The 16,098-nt window shown below is 45.9% G+C and overlaps 1 protein-coding gene across 3 annotated transcripts in view; it reads left to right on the top strand.

Annotated features, from left to right (window-relative positions):
• The first annotated feature begins 2,186 nt into the window (after positions 1-2,186).
• Positions 2,187-16,098, top strand: part of LOC137421939 (dnaJ homolog subfamily A member 1) — a 26,627-nt gene continuing 12,715 nt past the window's right edge. Inside the window, exon 1 of one of the 3 annotated variants that reach the window (XM_068108538.2) lies at positions 2,187-2,246. Coding sequence is in view for 1 of the 3 variants with exons in the window: in XM_068108537.2 (XP_067964638.1) it covers positions 7,559-7,848 (290 nt within the window). In the remaining 2 variants the exon portion in view is untranslated. Of the gene's footprint in view, positions 2,247-6,159; positions 6,285-7,552; positions 7,849-16,098 lie in introns of those variants that run through there. The other 2 variants (XM_068108539.2, XM_068108537.2) reach the window with 2 other exon arrangements.

Raw genomic sequence — 16,098 nt, 5'->3', positions numbered from 1 at the left:
GCCTGGTCTTCATCGGCTACGGACTTGACAATACCATGTACCAGGGTGAGCCATAAGCCCCAAAAGTAATAACATATTACAGTAATAACAGTAATACATGCTAACAAGAGTAATAATTACATATTACAGCAATATAACAATTACAATACCTACATAGCAACGTAACGATGAATACAAAATGCCCAACTCTGCAGAACGTTTCCGTGATGATTCTTTCGGAGATCTGAGAACGGATGTTTTAATGTTTTGAATTCCCATACCACGAATTTTTGGTCGTCTGATGCGCTTGCTGTCGAGTACACTTCCGGTCTGAAATTCCTTTTTTCCCAAAAGATGAGGATTTGATTTTGACAGTGAAGACTTTCCAAAATGCTCCTTGAGGTCTTCTTACACCTGTTTCATCGTCTTGTTTGTGTTTCTCCTCTTGTGGTACCATACCAATCATTTTAATGTATTTTTTTTGTATACAAGATCGAGGCTCGTTTAAGAGCTACCATTAATGACCAAAAAACATAAACGGACACATAAAACATATAATAAAGGGAACGGGAGACAAGATGGGGGTAGAGAGAGGGAAGCTGTTACGGATTTGTCACTTCCGTTGTTGTGCTTTTCATCCACTGTAAACATTTTTGATTCCATGTACTATTATTGTTGTCGTTTAAGGGACATAGAGATTACTATTTTCAAAAGGTAAAAAAGTTAATGTTTTAAATGAAACCGGAACCGGACGACGACGAAGAGGAAGAGGAGGAAGAGAAGGCGGAGCGAGTGAGTCGGACAAGAAGCCTAGCTGCTTTGAGGTCTGGAGCGAACGTTGGCGAACGAGAGTCATGAGTGAACTTTGGGTTTCCCAGGAAAGGGATTCCTGCGACAGAGTTGTTATCGCTGTGACAGATCAACCTGCGTGTCAGGTTTTGCGGTTGATTCCGAGGAGAATCATCGTAGTGCCGTTACGCCTCGAGAACGGGCCGTCGGCCATTTTGACTCGCGCGCTTTGCGCATCGCTCAAGGTTTTTCACTTCGCTTCAACCATTTTCACCGCATTCAGACGTTAATCTGGTGTGCATGTGTGACGTGGCTTTTGAGTGGGAAATCTGCGGTTCGCCGATTTGGAGCCGTGGAACGTCCATACCTGAGGGTGTGATTTCCCGGTCGCCTTGAGGGCGCCTTTGCGCAGCTTTGGCAGCGGGACTGTGACTGTCATCCGAACGGGATTCTGGTCTCGATTAGACATCGTTCTGACGATTACTGGAGCGGATGGACTTTGGCTTGATGCCGGAATAGAGACATTGGGAATGTTCTTCTTTTCGCTCACTTGGAGCACAGTGAGTTATATTGTACGAACCTGATGGTACCATCATAGGAAATATATATTGGTTGTACAATTGATTACTATTGTTGTTGTACTGTTATTCTTGTGTGATCTTAATACAATACTTGTTTGTTGGTAACAAATGGTGTGGCTTCACCATTGATCTTTGACATACAGAATAACACATCTTTGCCGTGACTCCTCTCGGGGCTCGGAGGTACACCGTGACCGTGGTCTGGGGAGGAGCACATAACAGAGCACACAAGTACAACAGGAGAGAACAGGTACATCAGGAGATCTGTGGGAGGGGGAGGGCTTGGCAGGGGGGGGGGGGGGCAGGGGAAGGGGGAAGTGGGGGGGGGGGGGCAGAGGGTGGGAGAGGTATAAAACACATGGACACTGCTTGGACTTCCATGAAAGAAGTCGGTATTTCAAAAAAGTGAATCTTGGGTGAATTCACGGGGGTAGAAAAGAAAAAAAATGTTTTGGATGGGGGAAGATAAGAGATGGAACTGTCATACCAGCTTCTCTTCCACTATAAATGAACTGGTGCCTGCCATCTTGGTTTAATGTATTATTTGTATTACCTTAATAAAAAGAAAACTTTATAAATACATGCTAAAAACAAATTAGCATCTAAAACCGTGTCCTGGGATTTATGACTCACCCTGTATAATTATATTGGAGGTGTATATCAACATATTCAAGCTAGGGAGTTGCGTTCTACCTTTTATTATATATTTCCAAACAACACTAATAACAGCGGGAGTTAATGTTATAAACACAAATATTCAGTGCTAGTTATCAATATTTATTTTTGTGGAAAGTGGTGACATTAAAATTCAAAACAAACAACCCAGAGACGACGGAACGGAAGTGACCTCACAAGAAAACGGGCTTGATCAGCGCGTTCTACGGGAAGGTGCTTCAGGTATTTTTCGCAGTATGTGGAGAATTTAAGAAACTTTTTCTTATAATCTCCCGAGCTAATATGTGAGGCGATCCACCTGATCGAATTTGTGATAACATTTTCAATCGTCACAGCAAACCGAGCGCATAACAAGCGAGGGATGGAACTGTCGTGCGTTTCCAAAGTGTTTGACGTTCAAAATGGACTCCAAAGCGCGCCTGAAGGTTTCGTCGTGTCTCTTATCGCATTCACTATTGTCGGTCGAAAACGCTGGTCGGTTTCCCTGCACTACGATGGGACGTTTCAGACAAACTACCGGTTCTTTAACAGGGCCTCGTGTGTTGATGATTTTAAAAAAAATGACGTAGTAATGAATTAAAGCTCCATTGTTTGAATAAAGCGCGTCTCGACTTGCCCGAGCGTGTTATCATCATCGTGAGACCGCCATGTATGCGAAACACCCCCATTGCTGTCCAATTTTAGCGTTTTCCCATTTCAAACGGTCCAGGTAAGCGAGGATGAAGAGGAAGAAGAAGAAGATTTTGTTTTGAAGTATGCTCCAATATGCAGCACCCACGACCCACTTTAAAAATCAGCTAATTAATAACTTACTATTTACTAACCTCACAAGATATTAAAATGTGGCTTCTCTTTAATCGTCTTCGTTGCACCAAATTGAATCCACCTGCTAAAAAAATAACCAAATTATTTTTCTTGCACAAATGATCTGATCCCAGTGCACACCTTTGAGCTGCTTGCTGTGGGTTCCATTCCTAATCCAGACTAGAGTCCCTGTATATAGAGAGTTGTGTCGACTCAAATTTGGACGCCATTTTGTGTCTAAGTGTGTCGGATTAGATATACATGTACATTCGCGATATGGGGTGATATATTCTAAACCTGCTAAAAAAAAATTTACTACACATATTTAGTCTTATTATTACATACAGGTGATATTTGTTTTGTCAAAAACTCAGCTATTGCCGTGAAAAAGAGCTGTGTGGTGATATTAAAAGTGGTATGGCAATGCATATTACAAGCCAACACTGCATATAAGAGCTAACATTATAAGTAAGACAAACCAATGCTGTCGTTCTCTGAATTTTAATAACTTTTAGAAAGGAGTGTGGGCATATCCAATATTTTTTAAAGGGTGCCGAGAGCAATTCCGGTGTAGGACTTCCAGCCGACCACGCTTCTTGGGGGAGTTGCGCAGCTTCACGGGTTTCCGGTAGCTAAATATTGTTGGAACTGCAGAGCACTTCAACCTCTTTTTGTCATCAGCTCGCCCCCTCTCAAACTGATTCACATCGAAATGTTCCTGCAATCATACAATGAGTGTCCTTGATGTATTTATTTATTGAAATTTTTATTCTAACACAACACAGTTTAATTTTAATGAGCTGTCATGTACTAGTACTTCCACAACAGAAAATCACATGGACAATCTTCCGGAAGATGGCCAGACAAATCGCTGGCTCTATCGACCACATGTATATTGATATCAAACAGGGATAACAGCTTTTGAAAGTTGAGCCAGTTTTAAATGTGGGTACACAAATACACCTGTTTTACTGCATTAATCACCTAGAAATATTGTATGTTTTGGGAACGATAGCTGTCACCAGGTTAAATATATAGGGATTGTCCAATGTGCAAAATCTTCCATCACTACAATTTGGCCATAAATCCCGGGGTGGGAAATATTTGAGCAAATATGCCACAAGATGCATGAGCACTGTACAAAGCAAACAATAACTCGTCAAATTTTGGACGTATGGATGGCTGCACAACCCGCAAAAAAATTGAGCAGGTCCCCCCCTAAAATTGCTTTTATGATTGCCGATTAGGCTAAAGATTTTAAACCAAAAAAATAACTTGCCTCGGAATAAGTTTTGAATGGACGGACAGACAACTGAAAACAAAACGGACCATGGGTTTCCCACCCCTATAAAATCAAAATTAATTCCCTCTGAAAAAGTACAGTGACATTGCCCGCAGACTACCCAACCGCAGACCAGGCAATGTCACTGTACCGGGACATTTCATCAATCAATGACAATATGCGGTCCACTAGGACTACCCGAAAAAAATTGAGCAGGGTTCTTCCCACGGAAATGCATTTTTGGTCAGCTCCTTGAAGATTATAAACAAACACAAATCACTTCCCTTTAAAAGGGTTTTCAACGGACAGACAACCAAAAAAAAAAACCGAGCAGATAGAATTGCTTTTGAACATCGATCATCAAGCGGCGTGGGCCTACCTGGCAGAGTCTCGAGGAGTCGATCGCTTTCCAGCTCTTTCGTCTGACTTTCGCTTCCCAAATTTGTCTTCTGACTTTATCACTTGGAAATCTATACATCTTATATTTCCCAGATTGGTTTGAACAACCAAAAGCAGAACAACCAGTCATTTTGTTTGGCAATAAACAACATTCCCGTACCAAGCTGACGTTCACGCACGGTGAAGTTAGACACAAAATGGCGCCACGAAATCACGTGACCAGAAATCTCGGGTCAGCGCATGGCGCAACTCTCTTTATACAGGGACTCTAATCCAGATTATGAACAGTTGGAATAATGCTGCACGGATAGGAACATTGTATCACAAATTGCTCCAACCGTCGGATGACAGTTAAGCTGGGTGTACCGTCTGTAATCACAAGTTAAGGGACGTGGAAGATCCACGTGTTAGTGTGCGTGAGCGTGCAACTGAAGTCACCGTTGGTTTGTGTTTAACAAGCTTATTTTGCAAACAGGTGAACTTACCTAGTGATTGTCAGTGTTTTAATGGCCTAATCTAGAAGTATTAAAATGTGGGAGATTGCCCATTATTATTCTATCTTTAATGGCAGCGATTATTCCGACATGCTTGTTGGGTTTGCCGGGGAGGTATTTGGCCAAAATCATTCACAATCTGGTTGGTCAGGCCTGACGTTTGACCAAGAAGTCAGGGCAGGAATTTCGAATTGGTTTAGGGTGCCGGCGATAGCTCGCCCATTTTTCGCGAAGGACACCGTGGGATCTTTGCCGTCCACCAGATAATTCAGTTTAACGTCCATCCAAGGGACGACACACACATTGATGAAACGCTATGATGGCAGTTTATGGCTGGATTGAGATTCCAACCCAGGCTAGATGGCTTAGAGGTGAGTGTTCGTACATCGAGGCCATCCTGCCAATTCTGTGAGATTGTTAATTAAAAAAGAGAAAAATATGGAGAAAAACATTTTATGTGAACTTGTGGCATCATTTCCTTAAGCTATTGAAAATAGCAACGTGGGTGGTGTTTTGTAATTGGTAGGACTAAGGCTTTGAATTGGTAAATGATCTGGACCATTCCATTGTATTTGTTTCTCATATTCATGCTTATGCAGTCGACTTCATTTTAATTAATCTACCGTACAGTAATGGATATTTGGATCATTCCATTTCAAATTGATCTCTTTTTGGGCATTACCCTCTCTGATTGAAATATATTGTTACGGATCTCACCGTCGGCCCTTTTTCCCCTTACCAAGGGGGAATTAATCCCCTTGTCTGCGACTGACCGACGTGAGCCCTGAAGCTGCCCAGCTCCCTCCACGAGGCAGGTGAGCAATCTCGTTCGAGACCGCGGACAAGATGTTATTTTGCCGAGCGGATTAGCAGCCCGCGGCTCGAACCATTAACAAAAACTCGACCCGATTCGAAACGTTGGCCAAATCGTGCCACAGGTATTCAATGGGGAAATCACTAAAACGAAACGGATGTAAAGGAAAGAAGGCAAGGTAGGAAGAACAGGGATTTATTAACCAATTACTATTTACACAATCAAAGGAACCAAGGAGGAGGAAAGAAACTAAAATAAAGACAGAAGGAGAAGAAGACACAGTGCAATTATTAACTTACCTATACAGTCTTACTTATTCCCAGGGACAACACGAAGGACAGACGACAATCGGACTTACACGGGGAATGAAGCAGGAATGAATGGCAGGAGGTGGATGGCTGGACGGACGAGAAGATGGGATCACCGGGAAGGATGCGGGCCCGGTTGGTGTGATGACGCGGCTCGAGGTGAGCAGCCGCTGACCCTCAAGCGTGTTCGCACGGCGGCGTTGCTTCGCGGCCGCAACTGCCGTCAAAGCTCAAACCTGCGGTGGTCAAAACTGCGGTGGTCTCAAAGTTGCGGTGGATTCCGCTGCGGTGGACTCCTTACTCATCTGCTCGTGGGGGCTTCCTCGGTCATCCGCTGGTGGGGGCTTCCTCGGTCATCTGCTTCGGTCATCTCTCGAAGCAGTCCCTCCCAACTTCATTTTATAAGGCGCATGGTGATCAAGCCGCCGGCCTTTTAGAAACGCCCATCGGTGAGCTCGCCTCGGCCTGGATTGGTCGCGAGGGCTCACCGATCCCGCCCCCTTGATGAGGCGTTAGCAAAGCCATGCCTTGTTCCTGACGCTTGGTTTACTCCTCCCACCTTCTTCTCCGAGATGACCTCGCCATAATGGCGGCAAATGTAGTTGGCAATGCGAATGGCAATGACGCAGTTGGAAATGGAGGTTTTGGGCAATTGTAAGGGGATCTATCTTATTTCATCTGGTGCAATGCAGTCAACTAATGGGAAACAGAGCCTTATACTAACATAGAATAAGAAATAACTATAGAGAAGGGTATATGGTGGCCTACGTGCTTGTACATGGACTAGCTACGGTGCACTCATTTCAATTAACAGCCAATTAAAGGGGAAATGTACATAGGAAATTTTAATACTAAATTTACAAAGTGAAGGTTCTAAAAACCGTAACACAGCACCCTCATTCCTCACGGCACATCTCGGGCCGACAAAACTTTAACTTAGTGTGGCACGTAGGTGTAATTCCCTCTACAATTAACCTGACCCTGAGTGCGACAGTTTTAAAACACAAATAAGTATGTCCCTCTGCTGCATTGCACCCTACCTAACAGATTCACGCCCACAGGATAACCGAATTGCGGAATGGTTCTCAAACTAAACATGCACGGTGGGGAGCATTATTTACAAGTGACGCTACTTGGACTATTTACAAAACACAACCCAGGACCTGTGATTTTTCTTTTGGGGGGGGGGGGGGGGGGGGGGAGAGACAGCCTGCGCTGCATCGATGCACCAGCACCAATAAAGAGCCCCATAAAGCACCAGTCAGTGCACAGTCACCACAGTTCAAAAAAACAAACCCCTGTTGGTGGTCTTGCTCTTCGGCTCCCTCTGCTGGCTGATGTTCTTCCAGATGTTGTCAACTTGTTCTTCTTACTGGCGGCCTATTTAGTGGATATAAAACTGAAAAATGCACAAAACGTGTCAATTTTTATTTATGGCCCACAGGGGCCGACTATGGGTGGTTCACCTGTGGGCTTGGTGCCACCTCACCGGGTCCGCAAGCAAGATCTTGGGCCATTGTGGCCGGTCCCAGCAGAGGGGCCATGCCCCAACCCGTGGGGTCCATGAGTGGTGCTCAGCCACAGACATGTGGTCCATAAGTGGTGCATCGATGCAAGCAGCTGGTTGCGAGGATTTGGGCACACCGACGCGGCCCCTCGCATGCTCCCCTCAGTGCCCAGAGAGCACGATCCATGGGTCGGGGAAGGAAGACAGAGAAGACAGGTGAGTGAGGGGTAAAGTCACAAGGGTACACATCAACGAAGGCAATGCAGAGTGAGGTGCGTCTGGAGACTGAGCGGAGAAAAGCTCGTCCCTACCGTACGTCATCCCCCCTGTTACCTACTCTACCCTTGCCCTTACCCCATATTTACAACAATTTACAATTCGTCTCTACCGTCACGTCTTCCCCATATTTCCCCTATACCAAATTCATCCACAATCCCAATTTCTAACCAAATTTGCCATTATCAATTCATCATCAATCCTCATAAGGAGGGAGAGATGGAACATCAGCACAATGTCACACCCACGTCATGATGCGTCTCACATTCCAAACATTTGCACAAAAAAAAACAATAACATGGCATGGTGTGGCATTCTGTCACCTCAGGTGAGTGGATGTAGATGGTGCGAGGAGATTTCAATCCTAACTACCTTCTAAATGACATTAACACACTTTACACTACCCGGGGTCTTTCCCTGCCAATCCATTGGCAATCTTACTCTATGCGGTTTTAAGAACCAAATTCCCATTGACCAAACTGTGGTGCTTCATCAATTTGGTGTCTCACTCCCCCGATTCAACTCCCGGTGCCCTTGCACAATTTCAGGACTGGGTCGTGTGGCTCTCCCAGCAGGTCTAACCACCTGCACACCTCCATCACTGTAGTTGCCACCCGAGCTTTCCTAGCTCCTCACCCTAACCTATCTAACTGGGGAAGGCCCTCTGGCGCTCTCCCCACTCGGTGCCCTCTCTGGCACTGGGCTACCCGGGTCCGTCCTCCGGATCCTCGGGCCCCATCCACAACAACTCTAACGGTTCCCAGAGCCCACCTGCGGCCTCACCTGGCCGACATCCTCACAGTGGTGGGGTGCCCAATCAACTACACATACTAACAGGCTACACGCCCAGCCATTTCCACAACACTAATGCACCCATCCACGCACCATTCTTCCACACGCACCACAGATGCCAATATCCAACCACAATTTACGTGTACCCTCTACCTAACTCTTACACTACCCTCCCCGGGTATTCGTGATGGGGTCCATCCTCCTTTCCCCCATCCACACCTTCGCACCATCGACTCCACTCCACAGTTTCCACCATACTCACTCCACGACCATCCATCCATACTCCATATATTCCACACTCCATGTATTCCACACAACCATTCTCCATACACCTGCAGTTGCACACCTGTGCAATCTCACCTGGTGCCACCTGCACCCTCCTTCCTTCCTGGACCATTTGGTCAACACAGCACACATCACCATCACTCACTCATACACTGCTCCATACACCTGTTCAGTTGCACACCTGTGCAATCTCAATCGTTCCTCACTCACTGCTCCATACACTTCCACGCTCAATACACTTCCGATTCTCAAACACACGGCATCATCTGACCTACCTGTTGCCCTGCTAAAACTCGCGCTTCCCCGTCGCCCCTTTAAACTATTGCGCTCCCTCGTCATTATAATCCAAACTAATCTACCTGTGTCCCCACTACAGGTATCATTGTCACTACCTAACCTTACCGTTACCTATCGTCATCTTCTCTAGATCCCTACACACGATATCCTAACCCTCCCGGGCTAGTTTTCACTGCCAACCCCATAACTAGTGCTCCTTTGCCCCCGCTGTGAGGGATGGCAGAGTTGCCATCCCACCACATCGGGCACCTCTCACTACCAATTTGGCTCATCCAATTGCAACCAATCAAAAATTTTCCAATTACTGCCAATTCTATTCACTTTTCTAAATTTCGGATCAAAAACACTATCATCATCACCGTTCATTAAACTTGAGCCTCGGTGCGTCGTTACATTCCCAAAGCCGGGCTTCGCACAGCCGAGCAATGAACGCGGGTGGTTTGGTCGCCTGCAGGTTGAATCCGTCCGGCTTTCGGTTCAAGGGAGGTGGTTTGGTCGGGCCGAGATTCCACGCACCATCTCGGCACGGCACCTTGCGGTCCCGGGCCCGATGACCGAGGCTCGCCCGGTCGGAACCCCGTCCCCACGACCGTCCCCACGGTGTGTGTGTGTGTGTGTGTGTGTGTGTGTGTGTGTGTGTGTGTGTGTGTGTGTGTGTGTGTGTGTGTGTGTGTGTGTGTGTGTGTGTGTGTGTGTGTGTGTGTGTGTGTGTGTGTGTATGTATATATATATATATATATATATATATATATATGCGAGGTACCCATGCTGTGCACGGGTGGGAGGCCATAAGCAAACAGACAATGCAAAAATGGTGAATGCTAAAGCATGAAACCAGTAAATTCCACATTCTTGTAGCACCTTCAGTTGTATGTCAGACATGGACAGCAGGTTCGTGAAAGACTTAGGTAAAAAAAAGAAAAGACAAATGGGAAACCATGGAACAAATAAATTCCACATTCTGTGCCACCTGTAGTCAAACATCAAGCATGGACAGCAGGCTCGTGAAGGACTTCCACAAAAAACGTACCCGTTTGAATGGTTCCATACCCAGTCAATGGCGAATCTGCATATGGCAATCCGTGAATGTCACGCTTAGAAAGTAGAAACCGTCACATCATTTCGTCATTCACTTGAGTTCGATATCTCTATTTTCATTCCAAACAGCATAACTCCAATCACAAATTAAATAGTATTAATATAAAAAATAAACTTTTACCAACATTCGTGACATCAATAAGTATTTATATCCGGATGTTAAGTAGTTCCGTACGGTTGGGTGAATACAATTACAAATTCAAAATCGTAATTGTATTCACCCAATTCCAAACGTCATTCCAATTATAAATTGATACTTTAATAAAATACTGTTTTAAATGACGGTTGTATTGGGATATCAAATCAGCTCATTTATTGTCATCTGTTCACGGCAGGTTCGTATATAGTTAATTTAAAAATCATTTCATTGAGGAATTTTTGAAACCTCCTACCTACCTTAGAACATCGGCTGGGACCCCAAAACGGTTCCACAGGAGGTTTGGCGGGGCTAGCCCCAAAACTGAGGGAGTAGTTTGGGGATGGACGGACACTCCTGTTTTATAGTGTGTGTGTGTGTGTGTGTGTGTGTGTGTGTGTGTGTGTGTGTGTGTGTGTGTGTGTGTGTGTGTGTGTGTGTGTGTGTGTGTGTGTGTGTGTGTGTGTGTGTGTGTGTGTGTGTGTGTGTGTGTGTGTGTGTGTGTGTGTGTGTATATGTATGTATACACACACACACAGCGGTGCACTTGGAGGGGTCAAACAACTATTTTAAGCCACAATTTCGGACCGGATGCGAAACTATTGTCGTGATACGGGTCACCAATGTTTGGCCTGATCTTGCCTTTCAGCTGTTGTTCAAAATCTTGACTCCTCTCTGAAAAAAGTCAGAAAGGTGATTCAAACACCATATAAAAACTTTTGAAGAAACAAACAAATGGAAAAGATTTTAAAGTGAAAAATATAAAAGTTGTCTTCTGTGCAACTGCGTGTTTTGCTGCAGCTCTTCAGATCAATTGGTCAAATGCTTAGAGTGCTGTCTTGGATGATTTCAGGTGTGAAAATGAATACTTTTGGCATCTAAAATCATTTATATGATGTTATTTCACCCTTCGTGTATTATTATAACACCATTTACTTCTTTGGTCATATCTACACAGTGCATCGAGCACCTTCCGTGCTTCCTCCTTTGACAGTTTGTGTGTTTGACTGGTTTCAGTTGCTTCAACAGAGGTCAACGTCGCTTCTTTGGACCAGAAGGATATGTATCCGCCGAGAAAAGCAAAAAAGAAGAGGAAGAATCACTTGGGTTTATGGGGTTTTGCCATTCATAATGCAAGCCACCCACTTTTTTTTTTTTTTTTTTCTTTTTTTTTTTGTATACTGAATCGAGGCTCGTGAAAGAGCTAACATTTACTTCACAAACAAATCGACCAGCCAAACAAAATACACAAAAAGAGGGAGCGGAAGACAAGATGGGGAGAAAAGAGGAAGCACACAAACACAACATCCGAGAGCAGGGAGATGTGTGGAAGGGAGAGGGCTTGGGGGGAGGAGGCATGGGAAGGGGGGGGGGGGGGGGGTGGAGGGAGAAGTATAAAACACAAGGACACCAATGACTTCCAGGACAGAAGTTGGTATTTCAAAAAAGTGGAATTGGGGTGAAATTAGCGGGGGTAGAAAAGATCAAGGTTTTGGATGGGGGAAGATAAGAGATGGTGGTGAACAGCTGTTTTAAAGACCTGGAGGTGGAGTGGGATTGAAGAGAGTGAGGGAGTTTGTTCCAGAGGCGGGAGAAAAGAGGAATGAAGGAGTGAAGGTGAGCAGAGAGTCTTGATTTTGGCAGTTTGACCATAAGAGGGTTGCAGGCAGATCTTGTGCGACCTGTAGGAATATTTGCGGGACAGAGCCCAGAGAGAGCTGGGGGGGCAAGGCCAGAGAGGAGTCGGTAGAAGATGGAAAGACCACCAACCTGCCTGCGGTGAGTGAGTGAGAGGCCCTTGGAGTTAGCTTCATCGCGGGAGATTCCAATGATTCTGAATGCTTTGGTTTCAACAGCGTGAAGACGAGCTAGGTGTGAGGCAGGAGCACCAGCCCAGAGGGGAGAGCAGTATTCCATTGAGCTGCAGATGAAAGCCTTGTATGTGGTGAGGAGCTCAGGTGTGCCAAGGAAGGACTTCGCACGACGGAGGATGCCCAGTCGGCGACTGGCTTTGGAGGCCAGATTTGAAATGTGGTTTTCCCAGGAAAGATCATGGCAGATAGAGAGACCCAAAAGCTTGAGTGACAGAACTTCTTGGAGAGGATTATTCAGAAAGTGGATGGGAGGGTTGTCCAGTCGGTCTTTTCGGAGAGACATCGTAAGAGTGTGAGATTTGTCAGGATTGAAAGACATGTTCCACTTGTTTGCCCAGTCTGTGATTTTGTCCAGGTCTGCAGAGAGTGAGGAGGCAGCAGACTGCCGATCTGAGGGATGAAGAATGGAGCGACAGAGAGTAGAGTCGTCAGCAAAGAGATAGAGAGGATTTTCAAGAGAGTCAGAGAGATCATTGATGAAGACCAGAAAAAGCACAGGGCCCAGAACACTGCCTTGGGGAACTCCAGCCTGAACAGGAAGAGGAGATGAGAGAAACCCATTCAGGGCCACACGTTGACGACGACTAGAGAGGAAGTCCGCCAGCCATGCGTGGAGATTTCCATGGATACCAAAAGAGGAGAGTTTGGTGAGCAGAGCGGGGTGCTAGACTGTATCGAAGGCACGTAATATGTCAAGGGAGACTGCTCTAATTTCCTGTTTGGCATTGAGGACCTCCATCCATTGTTGAGAAAGCAGAAGCAGCATGTCCAGAGTGGAGTGTCCAGGTCTGAAACCAAATTGATGATCAGAGATCAAGCCATTGGAGAAGAGGAAAGATTTCATATCTGAAGCAATGATGGATTCCATGACCTTGCTGATAATTGGGAGAAGGCTGATTGGTCTGTAGTTGCTGGGATCTGTTTTTGCACCTTTTTTGTGCAAAGCGGTGATGTTGGCAGATTTCCAAGCAGATGGAAGATGACCTTGAGCAAAAGAGAGGGTGAAGAGAACAGAGAGAGGGAGTGAAAGAGCGGAAGAACATGATTTTAGGACCCGTGGGCTGATGCCGTCAGGTCCAGTTGCAGAATCAGAGTCGAGGGTTGACAGACACTTTTCCACCTTGTCAGGAGGAAAGGACACAGAGTCCAGGAGCAGCTGGGTACGACTGGGTACGGTGGGTACAGAGAGGGATGGGTTTGGGACACAAGATTTAGAGGCAAACACAGAGTTGAGGCATTCGGCTTTTTCACGTGCGGAGTCAGCCGTGTGGCCATTTAAGGTGAGGGAGGGGATGGGGGGGGGGAACAAACACCAGAAACAGATTTTACCAGACGCCACCAGGATTTGGAAGAGGGAGACAGATAAGAGAGTTCGGTCCTGAGGATGGAGAGATATTGTTTCCTGGCTCTCCTGAGGGTGGACACACACTTGTTTTGGGCTTTGTGAAAGGAAATGAGATTTCCTTCCGTTGGATTTGCTTTCCAGGAGACGAAAGCAAGTTGTTTCTGGGCAATAGCCTCACCACAAGATTCCGTGTACCATGGACGGGAGGAAGGGTATGACAACTGAAGACGAGAAGAGGTAAAACTGTGCATGAGAGAGAGCAATTTACTTTGGAAGAATTCCCAGGATGAGTTGATGTCAGAGGCAGTAGAGATGGGAGACCAGTCCAGATGATTGATGGCTGCTTGAAGACCGTGCCAGTTGGCCTGAGTGAAATGCCAGACTCGTCGACGCTGAGGAGGCTCTCTGAAAATGGTCAGAGAGATGTCCACTTTAACAAGCACATGATCAGAAGAGCCGATTGGAGCAGAAGAAGAGCAGCAGACATTTTCAGGGAAGTTAGTCATTACCAAGTCCAGAAGAGAAGATTCTCCGTTGACTGAGATCCGGGTTGGGAAATTGACAGATTGTGTCAGTCCCAGTGAGTCCCAGTGAGTCACAGAAGTCATTTGCTGAAGAGCCATGGCTGGTGAGAGAGGTACCCACCCCCAGCCAACTGGCATGGTGACAGTTGAAATCACCACATATGAGGAAGAGAGAGTTGGGATGGGTAGATAAAAGTTGGTCCATATTATCAGACAGCAAGATGTAGATGGAGTCATCACTGTTTGGTGGACGGTACAACACGCATATGAACAAAAGGTGGGAGCGAAGGGGAAGCCGTAGCCAAAGGTATTCCTGGGGGTGAGGTGGAGAGAGGGCAGTGCAGGGCGAGTGAGGAAGAGAGTTTTTTATAAAGATAGCAACCCCACCTCCAGAACGAGGCTCAGGTCTATCATACCGGAGGAGGGAGTAACCTGGGAGAGATACCAAGGAATCAGAGACATCATGAAGGAGGAAGGTTTCTGTTAAGCAGATCACGTCTGGTTTGTCAGAAGCAACCTGTATGGAGAGATCAGTTAAGTTTGAGCGAAGGCCCCGGATGTTTGAGGTCCATACTGTTAAGGAAGAGGAAGGGAGGGGGAGCATCGGATACAGAACAGGGGTGGGGGGGAGCGGTAGGGCAGGATGTGGAAGAGGAGGAAGAGGTAGGGAGAGCTGTTGCAGGTGTGTCAGAGATTACAGAATAGCTTGGAGAAAGGGAAGAATGGGGCGGACAAAAGGTTTGATGGTGTTTGGGTGAGGCGCAGTGAGGTGTTATTTGAGGAGGGGGAAGAGTGAGGCAGAAGGTTGAGGAAGATGAAGGTGAAAGTTGGAAGGGGGAAGAAGCGGGGAGGACGCTTTGAGGAGGAGGGGTGAGAGGGGAGTCTAGGAGGGGAGGAGTGAGGGAGAGTCTCGGAGGGGAGGGGTGTGGGGGGAGTTTAGGAGGGAAGGGGCAGGGGGGGAGATTTGAAAGGGGTGGGTGATGGGGAAGATTTGGAGGGGAGGGGTGAGATTGGATTTTGAAAAGTGTACGATTTATGGGAAACGAACATTTATTGCAAAATGAGTTTCTTGAGACATTCGAGTCAAAAATACGTTTGAGGACGCTGAAGGATGGGTGGAGTTCTGGAGAGTTTAGGGAATGAATGAAAGATGCACCGTCCCTGAAAGATGCACCGTTTCAGTCCTGTTGTAATTGTGTAAGAGATGGAATTTTTTTTTTGAATGAATAGAATTGGTGAGCAAGTCGAAAGCATCCTTTTATAGAAGAAGTAGAAAAAAGTGTTATAGAATATGACATAATAATAAAGTTCTTCAGGGGACAGATGAAACATGTATTAACAACTTGATCACTTGATCACGTGATCGCGAACAACGTGGTCGAAGAACGAAAGAACAAATAACGAAGAACGAAAGACCAAAAGAACGAAGAACGAAAGAACAAATAAGAACGTACAAGCGGATAAGAACAGGGAAGGAAAAAAATTTTTTGGTTTTTTTTTTGAGATTTTAAAACAAGGGAGTATGGGTGAAAAGACCGTGAAAAACAGAGACCGACAGTAGTTGCAGCGCGATCGAAGAACCGCTGAGACAAAAAACAAAAGCCTCAAGCCAAGGTCTGAGGACACGGTAGCCTACTACTACTAGCACTACACTAGGCCTCAGAATACACGATACGAAAAAAACCGACGATTCTGTACACAGGTATGAAAAACCAACACCGAGAAACCTATTAAAGTCACCCCAATAGGTACATACACCGAAAGAAAGATAAAGATACGCCAAAAACACAAATGTGAAAGATCACTTAGCTTCGAAAGCGTGAGCGCATGGAACAGCTT

This window comes from Myxine glutinosa, chromosome 2 (assembly GCF_964187855.1).
Source record: "Myxine glutinosa chromosome 2, kmMyxGlut1.1, whole genome shotgun sequence".
In the NCBI taxonomy this organism is placed as follows: domain Eukaryota; kingdom Metazoa; phylum Chordata; class Myxini; order Myxiniformes; family Myxinidae; genus Myxine; species Myxine glutinosa.
The sequence above is the reverse complement of the archived record's forward strand: the minus strand, read 5'-3'. Positions and strand labels throughout refer to the sequence as shown.